We start from the raw sequence: 19644 nt of genomic DNA, 5'->3' as shown, positions 1-19644 counted from the left end.
CGCCGCTGCTTCTTCTTCTTCTTTTTCTTCTTCTTCTTCTTCTTCTTCTTCTTCTTCTTCTTCTTCTTCTTCTTCTTCTTCTTCTTCTCTTCCCCCCCTCGCCCTCTCGTTGTTTTATTTCCTTTGTTTCTCGTTCCTCTGTTTCCTCTCCGTCCTCCTTATCTCCTCCTGCTGTTTTTATATTTGTTTTATTTCCTTCATAACCGTCTCTTTGTGTCTCTGCCATCTCGTCTCCTTGTCTGCCCTCCTTTTTTCATATGTCTCCTTTGTTCCTTGCTCACTCTCTCCTTTTCAAATTCCACATTTTTCTCATACCTCTAAATCATTTGTTGATTAACTTCTTTTCTTTCTCTTTCATTGTATTTCATCCCTCTCTCTCTCTTTTCTTCCTTTCTTTTCTTCAATTCATCTTGTACCCACTTTTTAAACCTACTCCTCATTATATTCTCCTTTTATCTTGTACTCTCCCTCCCGTATGTCTGTTTCCTCCTTCCTCCTTCCCTCCACGCTTCTTCCTTTTTCCACTAATTGCCTCCCTCACCTCTCCTCCCCTTCCTCCTCCCCTTCCTCCTCTTCTTCCTCCAGGTCCGGCTGCTTTACTGCTCCCTGGAGGAGGCGGCGCTGGTTTTCCGGGCGGCCTTGGCGGCGGGTCAGGCCGGTCCCAGTCACATGTGGTTCGCTGTGGGACCGGCTCTGTCCGGTCTGGGCCTGGAGGGGCTGCCCAAGGCGCTGTTCGCTATCCGGCCGCAGGGCTGGAGGGACGAGCCTCGCAGGTACGAGCCCAGCAGGGGGCGGGAGTTATTTAACCTTCCTGTTAGCTTACTGTTAGCAGCTCTTGTACTAACTTTCTGTTAACATCTCCTGTGTTAGCTTTCAGTTAACATCTCTTGTGTTAGCTTTCTGTTAACATCTCTTGTGTTAGCTTTCTGTTAACATCTCTTGTGTTAGCTTTCTGTTAACATCTCTTGTGTTAGCTTTCTGTTAACATCTCCTGTGTTAGCTTTCTGTAACATCTCTTGTGTTAGCTTTCTGTTGGCATCTCCTGTGTTAGCTTTCTGTTAACATCTCCTGTGTTAGCTTTCAGTTAACATCTCTTGTGTTAGCTTTCTGTTAACATCTCCTGTGTTAGCTTTCTGTAACATCTCTTGTGTTAGCTTTCTGTTGGCATCTCCTGTGTTAGCTTTCTGTTAACATTTCCTGTGTTAGCTTTCTGTTGGCATCTCCTGTGTTAGCTTTCTGTTAACATCTCCTGTGTTAGCTTTCTGTTAACATCTCTTGTGTTAGCTTTCTGTTAACATCTCTTGTGTTAGCTTTCTGTTAACATCTCCTGTGTTAGCTTTCTGTTAACATCTCCTGTGTTAGCTTTCTGTTGGCATCTCCTGTGTTAGCTTTCTGTTAACATCTCCTGTGTTAGCTTTCTGTTGGCATCTCCTGTGTTAGCTTTCTGTTAACATCTCCTGTGTTAGCTTTCTGTTAACATCTCTTGTGTTAGCTTTCTGTTAACATCTCTTGTGTTAGCTTTCTGTTAACATCTCCTGTGTTAGCTTTCTGTTAACATCTCTTGTGCTAGCTTTCTGTTGGCATCTCTTGTGTTAGCTTTCTGTTGGCATCTCTTGTGTTAGCTTTCTGTTAGCATCTCTTGTGTTAGCTTTCTGTTAGCATCTCTTGTGTCAGCTTTCTTTTAGCATCTTTTGTGTTAGCTTTCTGTTGACTTGTGTCTTACATCAGCTGTAAAATACACTAAAAATAAGAATCTATCATCAAGTAGTTCATCATCTCCTGGTTAGCTTGTTAGCTTCCTTATCCATGAACATATTGTTGTGTGTTTTAATATTTTTGCTGTGGGCCTCTGGGCCTTTTCTTTGTTGGGATACTCCTCCATTTATTTTAAAACAATGGTAAAATGAACCTCAAGAGAATCATATAAATAAATAACCACAAGAGGAAGGTTAAAAACTTGTTAAGATATTATGTATTATGACTTTTTTCACTTTGCAATGATGCAAAACAGGGTTTAACCAACACATAATATTGGATTCTCCAAAACAAGAAAGATATTTCTCTTCTATATTAAAAATAAAAACTGTAAACTCAAGGTTCACTTCCTCAAGGTTCATCCCTGCAGCTTCAAGCCGGACAGGAATACCTGAGTTAGCCAACCTTCACTCTACAATTTATATAACAGATGCGTTTCCAAGGTCAAGAATATAAAATGCATGCTCAATATCTATTTTCCTGTATTTTGTAAACATCCATAAGCCTCGAAGAAGCATTGGTAGGACATCCTGAATCCGGAGTGCAGTGAGCTGAATGATGGCGCGTGGACAAGAAATTCAACATTTCTTCCATTAAAAAAGCAAGATTATAGATTCAAAAGTAGCATCACTCTGCTTTAAAAGTGACTTTAGACTTCTATACAAACAGAGGAGTCGCCCCCTGGTGGTCAGGAGAGAGAATGCAGCTTTAACACATGAAGCATAGACTTCTATACAACCAGAGGAGTCGCCCCCTGGTGGTCAGGAGAGAGAATGCAGCTTTAACATATGAAGCATAGACTTCTATACAACCAGAGGAGTCGCCCCCTGGTGGTCAGGAGAGAGAATGCAGCTTTAACACATGAAGCATAGACTTCTATACAACCAGAGGAGTCGCCCCCTGGTGGTCAGGAGAGAGAATGCAGCTTTAACATATGAAGCACAGACTTCTATACAACCACTTTTTTCACCAAGCATTCTCATAACATTCATAGCACGTCCAGTGGTATTAAACCAGCGTCCATGTTGTTTGTCTCTCCATCACCAACATCTCCACCTCGGGGAACCCTCAAATTAAACGTGAAATGTCAAATAATAACGAGAACACAGCTCATGAATATGTTCCTAAATGATGCTCGACAGCACAACACGTGTTACACTGTTCACTGTTTTGTGCGTGTGCAGTATGTTGTGCGATTATTAGCTCCCACGTTGTCGTTCGCACGCTGGCTCTCTTCTTCTTCGACCGCTGTAAAAACACACACTTTGCTCGCCTCCTCGCTGTTGCTGCACTGGCTCCCGGCGCTCGGCAGCCTTTTTTTTACGACCACCTGCTCTCCTCGTGATGTATCCTGCTCTGCCGGGACGACCCGGTTCCACCGCAGGGATCGTTACACTTCCCTCTAATCTCATCTAAATGGACTGGCCGAGTCAACTGCAGGTGGAGAGGTGGGATCCCTTATTGATCTGAACTATTAAAGCCACCTCCGTCCCGACAGGAAGCGTGGGGAGACGCAGGTGGAGAGAGTTCTGGTTCAACAATGCAGGGCGAAGATGAACGTGCGTGTGCGTGCGTGCGTGCGTGCGTGCGTGCGTGCGTGCGTGCGTGCGTGCGTGCGTGCGTGTGTGTGTGTGTGTTATTGCATCAGACATCGAGGGTTTCAAACTGTGAAATGCGTTTTTTATATCTTTTCCGTGAAACTCATGAATCTAAAAACAGGATTCCTCGACATGATGTTTTACATTTGGAGACAGGAAGTTCCCACTGAGCTCTGGGATATTAGGACTCTTGTTTTTTTTTTTTTCTTGCATCATCCCACACATCATCTCGGGCGTTGCCGCATCACAACTCTCTGAGCTCGATTTAAAAAACACCCGCTGTCTGGCGGCCATCTTGAATCCATGGAGACGCAGCATTCCTTCCGGCTCGCCGAACGCGATCTGATTTCTAAAATAAACGGTGGAACATGAGTGACATGTCCCAGGACTGGAGCTGGACACATGAGCCCTTTCTTTGTGAGATGAATTCACACATTGTCGTCATTTTATTTTGTAATATTACGCAGTAAAAAAGCGAGACGAGGTGGATTTTCTCCGAGCTTTTGCGCCACGATTAAAAAGGCATCGACGTGCACTTCCTGCTGAGTCGCGCCTATATCTTTAAAAAACACGGAAGCCTCGCCCTCTTTACCGCGCCTTTTGTCGACCTCGACCAAGGCAGCGCTGACCTTTCACAATAAAAGCCACAGGGTTTCACATATTTGCGTCGTTTATTTCGTCACGTCCGCCGTGTGTTTAGAGCTCAGACTAGAACTCATGATGCATTCAGGAACTCCCACTTCGTTCACAAGTTCATCACAAGCAGGAAGTTCATAACACACAGTTCTTGCATACAAGGAAAGTGTTGTAAAAGGTGTGTTGGATCTCAAATCTCCTGCAAGGAGTTTTAATGAAGCAGGTCCAAAGCAGTGATAAATCCTCTCAGAGGTTTTTGGGTCGAGGACGGAGAGAAAAGTGGGAGTGAATAAATCAAAGACGGGCTTCATAAAAGTCAACAGGGTTTATTAAACCTGGACCAAAGTCTCTCAAACATAACAGGAAATGGAGTTACACTGCAACTCAAAAACCAAATAACCTGCCGATACCGCCATATGGGTGTGGGAGGAGCCAATGCAGACCCTCCTCCTTACCCCGCCACAATAAAATGTTCCTTATGGCGTCCATTACTAGCAGCCTGTACTCAAGCGCTGCAGGCACAGTTAGGACATTATTTCGTTATAAACAAATTATTTTGTGCAGTATTTTTCATCCTCTTCTCATCATTTCACACTTCATTCATTGGTTTATTTTAATGGGGATATTTACAGCGACAGAAGGCGAATACCTGGTAAAACCACTTGGTCATGTGATTTTTCCCGACTTAATGAGTTGATGAGAATCGCCTGAATGCACCATTAAACAATTGACCGGTGGTTTAGTGCATGCTGTTGTGTGCAAATGATACACCAGCTGTGTCCTCTAAAATCCAACAGTTAAACGTTGTAAACGCTTCTGCTCCCTGAGAGACGTTGTCTCGGACACTAGAGAAGCTCGTGATGCGCTCCATTAGCCTCTTTTTTGACTTGTGTCACGACATGAAAAGTAGCGCCGCCGTGTGAAGTTGAAATTCAACCTCGTTGAGATTCAAAACGAATGATTTTACTGGACATGAGAAGAGTTTCCATCGTGGTTTGTTCTTCGTGTCCACGCGTCTCTGAGTCTTTCACTCTTTAGACTCTGAGCGTCTGACGATGGCCTGGGTGGGTTTACGCTGGGTTTACGCTGGGTTTACGCTGGGTTTACGTTGGGTTTATGTTGGGTTTGCGTTGGGTTTACGCTGGGTTTACGTTGGGTTTACGTTGGGTTTGCGTTGGGTTTGCGTTGGGTTTACGTTGGGTTTACGTTGTTTTTTTTTGGATCTACGTTGAGCTTACGTTGGGTTTACGTTGGATTTACGTTAAGTTTATGTTGGGCTTATGTTGGGTTTACGTTGGGTTTACGTTGGGTTTACGTTGGGCTTACGTTGGGCTTACGTTGGGCTTACGTTGGGCTTACGTTGGGTTATGTTGGATTTACGTTGGGTTTACGTTGGGTTTACGTTATTTTTTTTTGGATCTACGTTGAGCTTACATTGGGTTTACGTTGGATTCACGTTGGGCTTATGTTGGGTTTACGTTGGGTTTACGTTAAGTTTACGTTGGGCTTACATTGGGTCTACGATAAATTTATGTTTGGGTTTACGTTGGGTTTACGTTGGGTCTACGTTAAGTTTACGTTGGGCTTACGTTGGGTTTACCTTCTTCTTCTTCTTCTTCTTCTTCAGCAGGACGACAAAACAAAAGCACTTCCCAAAATGCTGCGCTGTCCCTTTAAGACGCAGAAACCCTGACCACTCGCTGGTGTTTCTGGAGGGCAGAACATTTCTTGCTCTTTAGTGTTGGTTCATCACTTTCTGTGTGCATAGAAGAAGAAACCCCAACACAAGGAACTCATTTGTAGAAATTGGGCAATTCTACAGCGTCTCCGTCTGTGAAGATGTAATTACTTTTCATTCTGTTGAAGTCCCACACAGTTTAAACCGCTGATGGCTGTTCTTCAACGCTTCGCACCGTTTAGCTTTAAAGGCATCGAGGAGAGACGTCCATTCATTTCCCTCCTTAAGTTCACCACTATTACCAGTCTTCTTTTTTTTGTCATTTTCATTGTCGCTTTGTGCATTTCTTCACACAATGACAACGGCCTTCCTTTCTACGCCTCGGCACTGTCAAAAAAGACGTTTAAAAACCTTTTAAAAAACAATCTGCAGGCTGAGCGATTGTTATATGAAACTGTAAATCATAGCCTGTTTTATGGAGAAGAAAAAAAAACTGCTGTATTTGGATGTATTGAACACCATCAGTAATATACAAGTGAAATATATGGTTTGGTACATGAGAAAATGGAAATGACCCCAATGACCCCAATGGGCTTATTGGGGTCATTGGGGTCATTGGGGCCTCACCTGAATGTTCTCTGTAATAACTTTGTTCTGTTTCACTTTATCAAAGTCAACCTTCACATGTTGAATGTTCACATGTTGAATGTTCACATGTTGTGTTATGGTTTGTTAGAGTTGGACTTTACAGCTGCATCATTTCAATAATCATCCTGAAAGTCATTTTTTTACAGTTGGACCTGAAACCTTTTCATTTCTTTCTGTGTCATCTTCATTTCCTCTGAACCAGAAACATGTAGACTGATATTTACACATCTGAACAGCATCTCACATGTGTTCCTTTTATTATAACACAACATTAATAAACAGCCCTAGTGGCTGCAGAGACACACACTTTGTAGTTTGGGGACGACATTTTTGAGGAAAGGGTCTTAAGATAGGTTAGTTTCTTTTGGTTAAAAGATGTTCTGTTGGTTAAAAGATGTCTCCGTCTCACCTCGTTCTCTCTTTAATCCTTCAGGCGCATCGCTAAAGGCGTCTCCGTGCTCACCCACGGGGCGATGGCCCTGCGGAGGGATCAGGGCCCCAGCAGCCGGGCGCAGTACGCCGGCAACTGCCAGAGCGACGGCAACCAGACCAACCGAGTGCCAGACAGGATCAGGTGAGTTTCAGGGTGGGGGGGGGTGGAGGTGTGGGGGGTGACTGAGCATCTGGGTCGCTCTCGGCGGGCTCTCGACTCACAAGCAAACAAGCAGAGCGGCGTGGAAACGCAAACAGTGGCAACGCTTCCTTCTGCATGCAGAGCAGCTGCAGAGCGCTGAGTCACTCTGGAAACAGCTGTTTGGTTTTCTGTCCCGTGTTTGACTGGTGACGCCCACGATGGTGGAAACATGGATTTCTGCGTCGCGGTCGTATCCCATGGACTTGGAAAAGATGGATTTCTGTAAATTGTGACGATGAGGTCAAAGAAATGATGTTTTGTGTGTTTTTTTGGTTTACATATTGATGTATTTCACATTGAGACCTTGATACTGAGCGCTTATTGATTCTGAGTCCAGGGTCACATTCACGGACATCGCGGTGCATTCGAGTCCTGTAGGAAAAGAAGGAGCCGTCCTATTGGCGGCGAGGGCATCTGATATGAGGACGCTGAGTAATCAATCTGACTTTGAGAGAGGAAGAAGAACTTTGTGCTCTTGAAAACTGTTTTGCTTGTAAAGTTATGAACTGTGATGATGTCCAAACAATTTCAGTCCACTGTGGTTATTATATTTAGTTTGAGGTCATTTCTTCTATTTTATTTTAGAACTTTTGTTTCAGCGCTTTGTCTCCAGGAGCTGAAGGACGTTGTTTCCTTCACAGTGTTTAACGGCCAGAATGAACCCCAATTACACCCTCTGGCCTCCTGCAAGAGGAAACTCATGCTGTGTGTGTGTGTGTGTGTGTGTGTGTGTGTGTGTGTGTGTGTGTTTTTATATATATATATCCATGCTTGTCCCTTGCATAGAGGAAGAGGAAGATGTGGAGAGGAAGATTTAGAGAGGAAGAGGAAGATGTAGAGAGGAAGAGGAAGATGTGAAGAGGAAGATGTAGAGAGGAAGAGGAAGATGTAGAGAGGAAGAGGAAGCTGTGAAGAGGAAGATGTGGCGAGGAAGAGGAAGATGTGGCGAGGAAGAGGAAGATGTGGCGAGGAAGAGGAAGATGTGGAGAGGAAGAGGAAGATGTAGAGAGGAAGATGTAGGGAGGAAGAGGAAGATGTGAAGAGGAAGATGTGAAGAGGAAGATGTGAAGAGGAAGAGGAAGATGTGAAGAGGAAGAGGAAGATGTGGAGAGGAAGAGGAAGATGTGGAGAGGAAGAGGAAGATGTGGAGAGGAAGAGGAAGATGTGGAGAGGAAGAGGAAGATGTGCAGGCGAGCAGAATGGAGGCTTCTCGCCGTGTGCTTGATTGACAGCTGCATGCTCTTTGGCTCAATCCCCTCTGGGAGCCGCTGGGAGAAGTCAGCTCTCTCTCTCTCTCTCTCTCTCTCTCTCTCTCTCTCTCTCTCTCGCTCTCGCTCTCGCTCTCGCTCTCGCTCTCTCTCTCTCTCTCTCTCTCTCTCTCTCTCTCTCTCTCTCTCTCTCTCTCTCTTCACCCTTCTGGGTGCCGGCTGCAGGATTTGTATTCAGATTGCTTGATGCGACGCGGCGGTGTCACGTTTCACAAGCGACTCGTCTGCAGGAGGGTTTCTACATTCTGAGTTTCCATTTACTAAACATGCAGGAAATACACACACACACACACACACACACACACACACACACGTCTATGTGTCCTGCAAGCGAAGGAGAAACCCCAGCAGACGATGCGGAGAGGCCCTCGAGCAAGGCAGCGCGTCCCTCCCTGCCTCATCAGGACTGCAGCTGTGCGGGCGCTCGGCCTCACACTGAGACGGAGATGAAGACGCTCCTGCAAGGAAAACAAAACAACACAAACGTTCCACGCTCTATCTATCTATCTATCTATCCATCTATCTATCTATCTATCTATCTATCTATCTATCTATCTATCCATCTATCTATCTATCTATCTATCTATCTATCTATCTATCTATCTATCTATCTATCTATCTATCTATCTATCTATCTATCTATCTATCTATCTATCTATCTATCTATCTATCTATCTAAATATCCACATTGTACTCAATCATACCAGCTGGCAATTGATAGCCAAGCTAGCTAGCTAGCTAGCCAGCTTGCTAGCTTTGGCAGCACTCGTAATGCTAACTGTGTCTAAAAGGCTTCAACAGGTCTCTGACTGGATGGGTCACTAAAGTGACTAAAGTCAAGTTAATATTCGGTCTCTGATGCAGGCAGAGTTATTCCCATGGAGCTCATGTGTACATTAATACAACACGCGTGTTAACGTGTCTCCATTTTGATGCTAACAGGAGGAACCCGCACGTTTACACCGGTTCCCTGTAATTGAAGAAAAAAGGCACTCTGGGAAAACGTTCTCCCTGAAAATAGATTAAGGAAAAGCTGAAATGATCCCGGCTAACGGCGTGAAGATAACAGATCGGGGCAGATATGACGGATGGCGACGGCTTCAGAGGAAGCCGCCCGGCGGCAGACGGATGGTCGGCCGCCGCCGCTTTAATGAAGTGAGCAGCTTCGTTTTCAAGCCGCTGAAACATTTCATTTCAGCGTTGCGAACGCTCTCCATCACGCGGCCCGGCCGTCCGTCACGCTGACAGGCGCCGCCGGGGCTCCTGGGAGTTTCACCCCCTCCGGCGATGGTCCTCGCCACAGCGCCGTGAATGACACCTGTAACACATGAAGGTGTGTTTTTACCCTCCGGGGACGAGAACACCTGACCAAGAGAAGGGTTCTGATGAAGCCAACCTGCTGATGCTGTGCAGCGTCTGCAGGGATTACACTGCAAGTCCTACTTTTACAGAGTTAATTAGTTTACTTCATCAAAGCCAAACGGGCACAAATACTCTTAACATATAGAGTTATGTTATGTATTAAATACAGCAAATATAGTTAAGAAAATACAACTTTTTTCATCTTTTTTTCAAAATATATAGATTTATTTTCCTTTTCTGTGCAATATCATAAACTAATATACCAGTAACACATATATGAACTTATTATCTATGTTCCCAACAGTTTTTTACATGATATAACTTTTTGAATTATTCCAAAAGGCCTCGTGGTTGAGGAGATAATCTGAATTTAGTTTGGGTTTATTCCCCAACGATCTGCAAATCCTTTTGAAGAAGAGTGACAAGGACACGAGCCAATCAGACGCAGAGGAGGGCGGGGCTTAGCGCTTTGATAGCGAGCTCACAAAGTAAAGCTCGTCATCAAGGGAACACCACGCCTCCCCGATGCGTCTCTTTGTTTTTGAAACTGCGGTTTTGATTACGAGTTGTTGTTTTAAATGAATCATCACTTTTTTTTTTTAAATCGATGACATCGTTGTTTTCACGCTGAAGCGAGCCTCACGCGGGCGTTGGCTAATGGAGCAGCTCAAACGGCAAACAGCACGCTCAGCAAATCTGCTCCGGATAATGAATTCATTACCAGACGGTCAAACAAAGTTGATTTTAATCAAATTTTTCTTTTTTTTTTTTTGGACTTTATGAATTATTGAGATTATGGAGACACGCGTGTGGCTCCGGAGCCGATCGGGCAAATCCACGAGACAATACGAGTGTTTCACCCTCCTGATGATCTCCAGTAGTCGTTCTGCTCGTTCTTTGTGCGCCGGCAGCTCAGACAGATGTTTAACGAAAGGAGACGAAGCGTCAGCAAGACGCGAAGGAAAACCAAGAATCTGAACGAGCAGCTGCTCGCACGCCACAAATACCAGGATGTACAGACAGACGGGAGGAAAACCGGAGGAGGGATGAGCGTGTGCGTGTGTGTGTGTGTGTGTGTGTGTGTGTGTGTGTGTGTGTGTGTGTGTGTGTGTGTGTGTGTGTGTGTGTGTGTGTGTGTGTGTGTGTGTGAGGACCGAGGAGACAGGAAGTGTGTGAAACACAAGTTTTGGCAGGCGGAGAGCTGGAGGAGAGTCGAGAGAGTAGAAGATGGAGGCGACATGACACAGAAGGCAGAGATGATGATGATGAGGATGATGATGATGATGATGATGATGATGATGATGATGATGATGATGATGGTCGTGGTGGTTTCTCCGTCTGCTCTGAGATCATTTTAAAAGCTCTCGGCTATCAGATTATAACGAGCAGCAGAAACACAATCTGATGAAATGTGTGTGCGTGTGCGTGCGTGTGCGTGTGCGTGTGTGTGTTTGTGTGTGTGTGTGTCTGTGTGTGTGTGTGTGTGTGTGTGCGTGTGTGTGTGTGTGTGTGTGTGTTGCTGGGGACAAACACACACCTTCCTAAAAAAAAAGATTTGAATCTGAAAAATCAAGTTTTGTTTGAAAAATTCAACAATATTTTTTTCAGTTTAAAAAAAAAAAAAAGTGAAAACATTTTTTGGGGCTGAAATATAATTTTTATTATTTTATTTTTATAAAAAAAAAAAAAAATCAGTTTTCAGTAACAGATTTTATGTTTTAAAATTTCACTCTTTTTCTTTATTTTTTATTTTTTTTTTTTTTACAGTTTTGAATCTTTTTTTTGGGTTCAAATCTTTTTTCCAGATTCAAAACAAAACCCCCAAAAAGCACTTATCATACACTTCTGTTCATTTTGGACACATTGGTAGCAGAACAGTTCATGAGTCGTAAAAACAACAAAACAACACAACAACACAACAAAAGAGTCAGAGGAGCCGAAAAGCTTCTGGTCGCTGCTCGGTGAGTCCCAGGTTCATGAACCCATGACTCAAACCGCTCCATGTCTCTCTGCTGGACGCATGAAACGCATGAAACTCATGAAACTCATGAAACGCATGAAACTCATGAAACAATGGTCTCGTCTCCTTCAGGACGGCGTCACGCGTCCTCGTCGTCGTTGGAGGAAATTGTGCAGAACAAAACTCTTTGGTTTCTTTCTGTCTGTCACCTTTAAGCTGGATGAAGCTCATGGGGTCGTTGCCCTCCTCTTGTTCCTCGTGTTCAAGCAGTCAGATGAACCACGCAGGACTTCTCATACTTCTGTTATTGTGTTGCTTCAGAATTTTGTTGCAAGAAAAACATTTTATTTCAAAAACACCATATTTGGATCATAACTGTGAAGATCCAGCAGAATTATGAGGAAGATTCACCAAGAAGAGCCGATAAAGATGAAGCTTCATGTCGAACAAGAGGAAGAAAAGACAAAGAGGGGGGGGGCAGAGGAGGAGACGAGGATGAAGAGGTGACGGAGGCGAGCAGACGAGGAAGAAAAAGAGGGAACAGAGGAGCAGGAAGGAGATAAGAGAGAAGAAGAGAGAGAGAAGAAAAGAGAGAGAGAGAAGAAAAGAGAGAGAGAAGAAAAGAGAGAGAGAGTCGGCTCAAACCCCTCAGGGAGCCGACCGCTCGTCTGGAGTGTCGTCTCACTTTTTAAATAAGCCCACCAAACTCATTCAGGACGAGCAGACACACACACACACACACACACACACACACACACACACACACACACACACACACACACACACACACACACACTTCTACTTCCTGCTTCTCTGCAGCTTCAGTAACAAGTGCAACTGTGTCCTCCATCTGACAGAAAATCACTCTTTTCTGTGACTTTTTGATGATGCCATCACACAGCGGGGGGGCTTTGGTGTGTGTGTGTGTGTGTGTGTGTGTGTTCGTGTGTGTGTGTGTGTGTGTGGGTTGCAGTGTTGCAGTGTTGCAGTGTTGCAGCGTAATCCTTCTCGGGCTGGAACTGCTTTAAAATATTCATGCGACACTTAAAAACCCTGCGGCGCTAACAGTAATATTTATCAAGTGCGACAACGCGTGTCAACGTATTTATATATATATATATATATATATATATATATATATATATATATATATATATATATATATATAAAAGACTGCGGTCAAAAGGAAGCGGTAATTAATTTGCGATACAGAGCTTCACATCCTTCACAGGCGTCGCGTTGGATTAAAGGTCAAATCCCCCAAAATGCTTTGAGCTCGTCTCGCGCTGTCAGTTTTTTTCTTTGCATCTTTGGATTATTTCAGCGCGATCAAAGGGTGTCGGGGACTCTGCGTCCGGTCACGACGCTCCCTCCATCTCTACCTCCATCGTCTGCCTCTCTCTCCCTCTCTTCCTTTCACACCTTCCCTCTCGGCGGCTCATCAGCTCGTCACCCGCCCATCTGCCCGGTACATTCTGTGTTCTCTCTCTGCTCCTCTTCAGGCTCGCACATGCACTCCCTCCTGCTCCCTTGTTGTCCTTTATTTAGCGAGACACCTCTTTCCCGCCTCTGCCCTCGTCTTCCTCGGCTGTGTTTTGGTCCCTTTGGCGTCCGCACACGAGGCCGAAGACCAACACCTGCTGTCTGGAAAACGCACTTTTTTAGCAAATACAAGAAACACAAAGTCTGCAGATATGTTTTCATGGATGCATTGTCACGTCGTTGCGTTGCCTTTCACTGTGAGGGGCAACAGTTGCACACGCTATAACCTGAAAGCCAGAAAGGGGCGGGGCCTCTGCGCAGGCGTGTCGGACAGGTCACGGCACACAACACGGTTGTGCGTTTCAAATATCCACCGTAGACAACAATCATGAACATTTGGAAGGTTATTTTATATCATTTGTTTCAGAATTTATTTCTAAAAAAATGTATATTTTAAAAAAAACATCACTTTTATTTTTGATAATCACTATGAATATCCAGCTCGATATGAGCAAGATTTCCCCAAAATGTCTTTTGGGAGCCTCACCGACGTCCCACATGCTATTAAGACACATTTTTGTAAAGATTAGGACACAAAGAGTCACAATCTACTGAAGCACTGCCGCGTTACGAAGGATTTCTCGTCCAAAAACTCTCATTCGGTTCAAAAAATGTAAAAAATGACAAAACATTGTCCCACTGGAGCATGCTGGGTCTTCTCATTTGCATAAGCCGCCCCCCTTTTCTCTGGATGAAGTGTTTTTAGAAACGTGGGCGGTGACACGAAAGGAACAGGAAGCAGATATGTGAGACGGAGAAGTAAACAACAACAACTTGAGTGGGCGTGGTTACTTCCCAGCTGTTGACACCAGGTTTGTTTACCAGATGATGTCATCGACAAACTAAACAAACGTGGTCCGAGCTGCATTCTGCTTCTTCTGCTTCCTGTTGATAAGATCCTCGACTCAAAACCGTGAAACGACCCCAACTGTTCGGGGTCGGATCCGTTTACACGATATTCATTGAATGTATTCATGCAGTATGAACACTTCTCCACAGCGGTTGTGCGTCAGTGGGTGTGTGTCGTGTGTGTCGTGTGTGTCGTGTTTTCACCCTCGGTCCGTCCCCGGGACGTGGAGTTCACCGCGAGTCGCGTCCTCGACCATCAGGATGATTTATGGAGATCCTGAGAGCCGATGGGAGGCCGGGCCGAGCGTGACCTCTGGGAGAGTTTGTCTGGAGGATCCAGAGAGGACGCGAGACTTTCCCGTCTAATTATGCGCGGGCGTTGTTAACGCTTCTTCCTGCAGGTAACGGCCGCTCTAATGGTTTCTTTTTCTGCCCGGTTCTTTATTTAAATCCATGCGGCTCAGTCGGTCTTGTCTCTGAAGGACGTGAGGAAACGCAACCACGCGTGTTCATTTTAACACGTGCAGGAAGCTCAGGGGAGATGAAAGGTTTACAGAAGCGTTTTGTTGCTTTGCCGTTCCTGCTCTTCACGCCGGCCTGGAGGTCTGGTCTGGAGCACGGCGGCCATGAAGAGAAAGATGTTGAACAACCCCCCCCCCCTTTCCCCCCCTCCCCCCCCTCCCCCCTCCATGCATAAATGTATTTCAGAGTTTAGCTGGAGCTTATTCAGGCTACTAGCGTCTCGAATTAGAGTCAAAATGAGTCTTTTTGTGATGAAATCCACTCTCTTAGATTCCCTAGAAAGGTTTTTTCTCTCTGCTGGCCGGCTGCAGCGATCACAAAAGGAGAGAATTTTATTCTTAAAAGAAGTGAGAAGCTGCGACAAACACTGAAGGTTTTCTTCCTCTTTCTCTGACATGGGAGTCTTCCTCTTTCTTCCTCTTTCTCTGACATGGGAGTCGATGTAGGAAGCGCTGCTTCATGCAGCCGGCGAGGAGAGAGGAGTACAGTACATTATAGTACAGTACATTATAGTACAGTATAGTACATTATAGTATAGTACAGTATAGTACAGTACATTATAGTATAGTACAGTATAGTACAGTACAGTGTAGTACATTATAGTACAGTACATTATAGTACAGTACATTATAGTACAGTACATTATAGTACAGTACATTATAGTACAGTACAGTACATTATAGTACAGTACATTATAGTACAGTACATTATAGTACAGTACATTATAGTACAGTACATTATAGTATAGTACATTATAGTACAGTATAGTACATTACATTATAGTACAGTATAGTACATTATAGTACAGTACATTATAGTACATTACATTATAGTACAGTATAGTACATTATAGTATAGTACATTATAGTACATTATAGTATAGTATAGTACAGTACATTATAGTATAGTATAGTACAGTACATTATAGTACAGTATAGTACAGTACATTATAGTACAGTATAGTACAGTACATTATAGTACAGTATAGTACAGTACATTATAGTACAGTATAGTACTGTATATTACATTATAATACAATATATTACAGTATAATACAGTTTGATACAGTATATTACAGTATGAAATAGTATATTACATTATATACAGTATAGTGCAGTACATTACATTAAAGTACAGTATATTACAGTATAATGCAGTATATTACAGTGTAGTACTGTATATTACATTATAATACAGTATAATACAGTACATTACATTATAATAAAGTATATTATGGGAATGAGAGTATGAATTTTAAGGCGAGGTGAGGGTGAAAAAAGTTCCCTTCATCTTCTTTCTCTCTTTCAAAACGACATCATAAACCCTTCATGTGTGAAAGCAGAATTTCCCATCAAGATTAATTAATTGATTGATAGATTGATTGAATTATATATTAGCTCGGTTAACTTGTTTTTTCTCTTTCAGTCCTTCCCTCCGTCTAGTTTTAAATAATTCAGCCAGTCGTTCTCCATCAATTTCTAATGTATTCCCCCACCCTTCGTCTCTCTCAGCCTTCACGTACAAATCCTCCTCCTCCTCATATCAGAGGCTTAGAGCTATGGCGGTACAGAAGCCCCGCCCACCACGACTTATGAAGTCAACAACCCCTCCTCCGTTCACTCTCTCCAGCCCTCCTTCCATCAATCTGGGTATCTGCTCTCCAGCCCGTCTCGGCTCCTCGGAGACATCTGATGCATCGTTTTGCATGTAAATTGGATAATTGGATTTGGACTGCATGACGCAGACGGGAGAGAAACGGGGGGAAGAGAGGAAGGAGGCGAGCAGGGATGGAGGGAACGGGCGGAGGGAGGAACAGAAGCGGCGGTATTTAAAAGAGGGAAATATCTACGGAGGTGCAGACGCATGAATACAATGAAAACATTCAGAAACACTGACGGGAAGACGAGTAGGTTGTAAATCCTTGAGGATGGACGGATAGAAAGTCTACAAGCTTCAACTCCCGTCACCCTGTGACAGGTTGTCTTCTTGTTATCACAATGATATTGATCGCATTAAAAAAAGTACATTTTGTATTAATAACATCGCACAGATTATTAATATGAACTGAAAATACAAGAGGACCCAATACAGAACCTTGTGGAACACCGTTTTGTATTAAACAACTCAAACATGAACCATCAACTTTCATCCTTGTATTTTGAAAACCGATATTAACAAATATCTTTCTGTAGTTTTTAGCGTTAAATAACATGCGCTGTCTATTATGGTATGTCGACCTCGTGACCCCGTCTGTACGAGCGGCCATGTTTAGTGTTTCAGTGTCCGACGTTATTCCTCTCGTGTTTAACTGCATCAGAACTCGTGTTCGTCTCTCTTCCTCTCGTGACAATCGCTTCTCACTTTTCTTCTTCTTCTTCTTCTTCTTCTTCTTCTTCTTCTTCTTCTTCTCTTGAAATAATAAAACACCTGGAGCAGAGCGTTCACGTTGTTTGCAGCCGACTCGCTGCGTTTCGCCGTATGCTAAGCAACCGGTTGTCAGTGGAACGGTTAGCGACCCGTCTGCGCTAATGGAGGCAGACGCGTTGTGAAGTGCCAACGTGTGTGTGTGTGTGTGTGTGTGTGTGTGTGTGTGTCTAATGCGAGAGCTGCCACTCCTGCTTATGAACATGCAAATGGAGCTGTAAAAAGAACATTAAATTCCTCCCGATGCTGTTTGATGTTGAAATAGCTACTCTCCCATCCCCCCAACACACACACACACACACACACACACACACACACACACACACACACACACACACACACACACACACACACACACACACACACTCCATCCTTGTTCTCTTCCTCCCCTCACCCTCACTCTTTAATTGCCTCTCCATCACTCCCTGTTTGTCCTCAGCATCCTCCTCTTCTGTCCTCCTCCCTTCATCGTCCTCCATCTCCCACCGGCCACTTGTCATCTTCCTCTTCCTCACAGACATCCTTCACCTTGATGAGCCATTTAAAACCCTGCGTCAGCTATTTAATTACATATTTACATCACTTTCAACTTACATAATAACACACAATCGTTCCCTCCACAGTGCATGAGGAGACGTTGATGTAATCGTGTTGTTTTTTTAGATAATCTCCATCATCTCCATCAAGTCTCCTTGTCTCCTTGTCTCCTTCTTTTCCGCCGCCTCGTTTGTGGCTCAATAGAATAAATAAGTTGCGCTTGAGATCATGAACATAATAACGCAGAGTGTTTCATTCATACGCTGCAGATTAAATTCAAGAAGTTTGAGATACGTTTGACTTTTGCATCCGCTGAACGGAGAATGAATATTTGTCAGCGACGTCCGCTTGAAGTCAGACTGATGGTCCATGTTAATATTTATGAATAGTGTCATAAACATGACAGAAAGACCAGGATGTGCCATGTGTTGTTGTTGCTGCATCACTCCGGAGGCTCGGATGTGGACTGATGGGCCGTGAGGCAGCGGCTCTCACAGAGGTTATTATGATGATTCATGTGCTCTCGACAGACTCGTGTACTACAGAACGCGTGCAGCATCATCTTGTTGTTGCAAACCCTCCTCCACCTCCCTCCTCCACCTCCCTCCTCCTCCTCCTCCCCTCCTCCCCCCTCCTCCCCCACAGGTGGCCACTTTTCCAAAATGCAGAGTGACGCTCGACGGCGTCTCTGAAATTCCCGCGACGAATCCGGTCGTGATGTCTGAAGACTGAAGATCCTGCTGCTGAGAAACTATGAGTCACGCTGAAGTAATGGCCGCCTTTACGGCTTTGTCAGGCTGCGTGTGTGTGTGTGTGTGTGTGTGTGTGTGTGTGTGTGTGTGTGTGTGTGTGTGTATGCATAGCATGAGGTGCAGTGGTTCCTTCACCATGTGGGAGCAGACAGCTCCGCTGGTGCATTCAGCTCCAGAGGTCCATACGGGACTCTCAGCCTCTCTGTCATGGAAAGTGAACTATGAATCATCTCAGTCAATAAGAGGAGAGAGAGAAGAAGAAGAGAGAGAGAGGGAGCAGGAGAGAGAGAGAAAGAGAGAGAGAGAATACAAGTGGGAGTAAAGGGAGAGGAAGATGAAGGATGAAGAATAAATGCTGACAAATCCTAGACTTTCTTTACATGAAGCATAAAATGTCTCTCTCCTCTCTCTCTCTCTCTCTCTCTCTCTCTCTCTCTCTCTCTCTCTCTCTCTCTCTCTCTCTCTCTCTCTCTCTCTCTCTCTCTCTCTATGAAGGTAGGTTTGTGTCTTTTTCACCCGAGCAAATTTCTTGTCTGTAAGTAAATTATCTCCAAATTTTTTGCTTTCAGTTTAAAAAATTCAAAGAAAAAAAGTTTCCTCCCAAAAAAAATTCACAATTTTTTTTTCTCCAAAAATAAAAAAATAAAAAAAACCTATTTAAAAACCTGCGCTCTCAAAAAAAGTGCTTTGTTTTTTTTTTTTAAGAGAATTTCTTTTTTTGAGAGAGAGAATTTGTTTGTTTTCTCAAAAAGAAAAGTTCTCTCCAAAAAAATATATAATTTTTTTTACAGATTTTCTTTTTTTTTGAGAGATATAATTTTTTGAAGAGAACAATTTTTTGGGAGCATTTTTTGATTTGAGAAGGTTTTTTTTTTTTGAGAGAGCAATTTTTTGAATTGAGAGCAAAGATGTGGAGATAATTTATTTACAAACTTGAAATCTGATCAGGTAAAAAAGACACAAATCTACCTTCATATCTACTTTCAAAGAAGTTGTCATGGTCACAGAAAGCTGCCGTTCATGTTCAGATAAAAATGATTTTATTTTTACGTTTGCATCCAGAGATTTGTCCTTTTGTTCAGTCCATCTCTTGCGTGAACAGAAGCAGCAGCGACATGTTGGACTTCCTGAACGGCAGGAAGTTCCCGGGAGGCGCTCGATCAATTTGTTGATGTTTGCGTCTGTTTGTGCAGAACATTAATGAGACCTGATGACTCGACCGCCGGCTCTGGAGTCAGGACATAGATACCAGGGAAACATGGAGAACCTCAAACGCTGAACCAGCAATGACACCCGATTAATTCACACATTTCTACCAGAAGAAATGGGATATTGTTATGTATCTGCTGACATGAACAAGCGCTTGTAATTTCCGGTCACGAATAATAATAATAAACTCAACCGGGGCGAGAGCGCTGACACAAAGCGGCGGGCTTATCGCCGGGCGAGCGCCTCGGCGATGCCAGAGCCCGGCCGAGC

General features: G+C 43.9%; 1 protein-coding gene across 1 annotated transcript in view; it reads left to right on the top strand.

The window, feature by feature from the left end:
- The window catches only part of LOC137784990 (glutamate receptor ionotropic, NMDA 2D-like), a 22101-nt gene extending 14532 nt beyond the window's left edge, over positions 1–7569 (top strand). The window contains exons 4-6 of the mRNA XM_068576002.1: positions 586–773; positions 6749–6889; positions 7563–7569. Of these exons, the coding sequence (XP_068432103.1) occupies positions 586–773; positions 6749–6889; positions 7563–7569 (336 nt within the window). The remainder of the gene's footprint in view (positions 1–585; positions 774–6748; positions 6890–7562) is intronic.
- Positions 7570–19644: the final 12075 nt, after the last annotated feature.

This window comes from Clinocottus analis, unplaced genomic scaffold (assembly GCF_023055335.1).
Source record: "Clinocottus analis isolate CAN_PGR_092001 unplaced genomic scaffold, fCliAna1.0.p SCAF_14, whole genome shotgun sequence".
NCBI lineage: Eukaryota > Metazoa > Chordata > Actinopteri > Perciformes > Cottidae > Clinocottus > Clinocottus analis.
The sequence above is the reverse complement of the archived record's forward strand: the minus strand, read 5'-3'. Positions and strand labels throughout refer to the sequence as shown.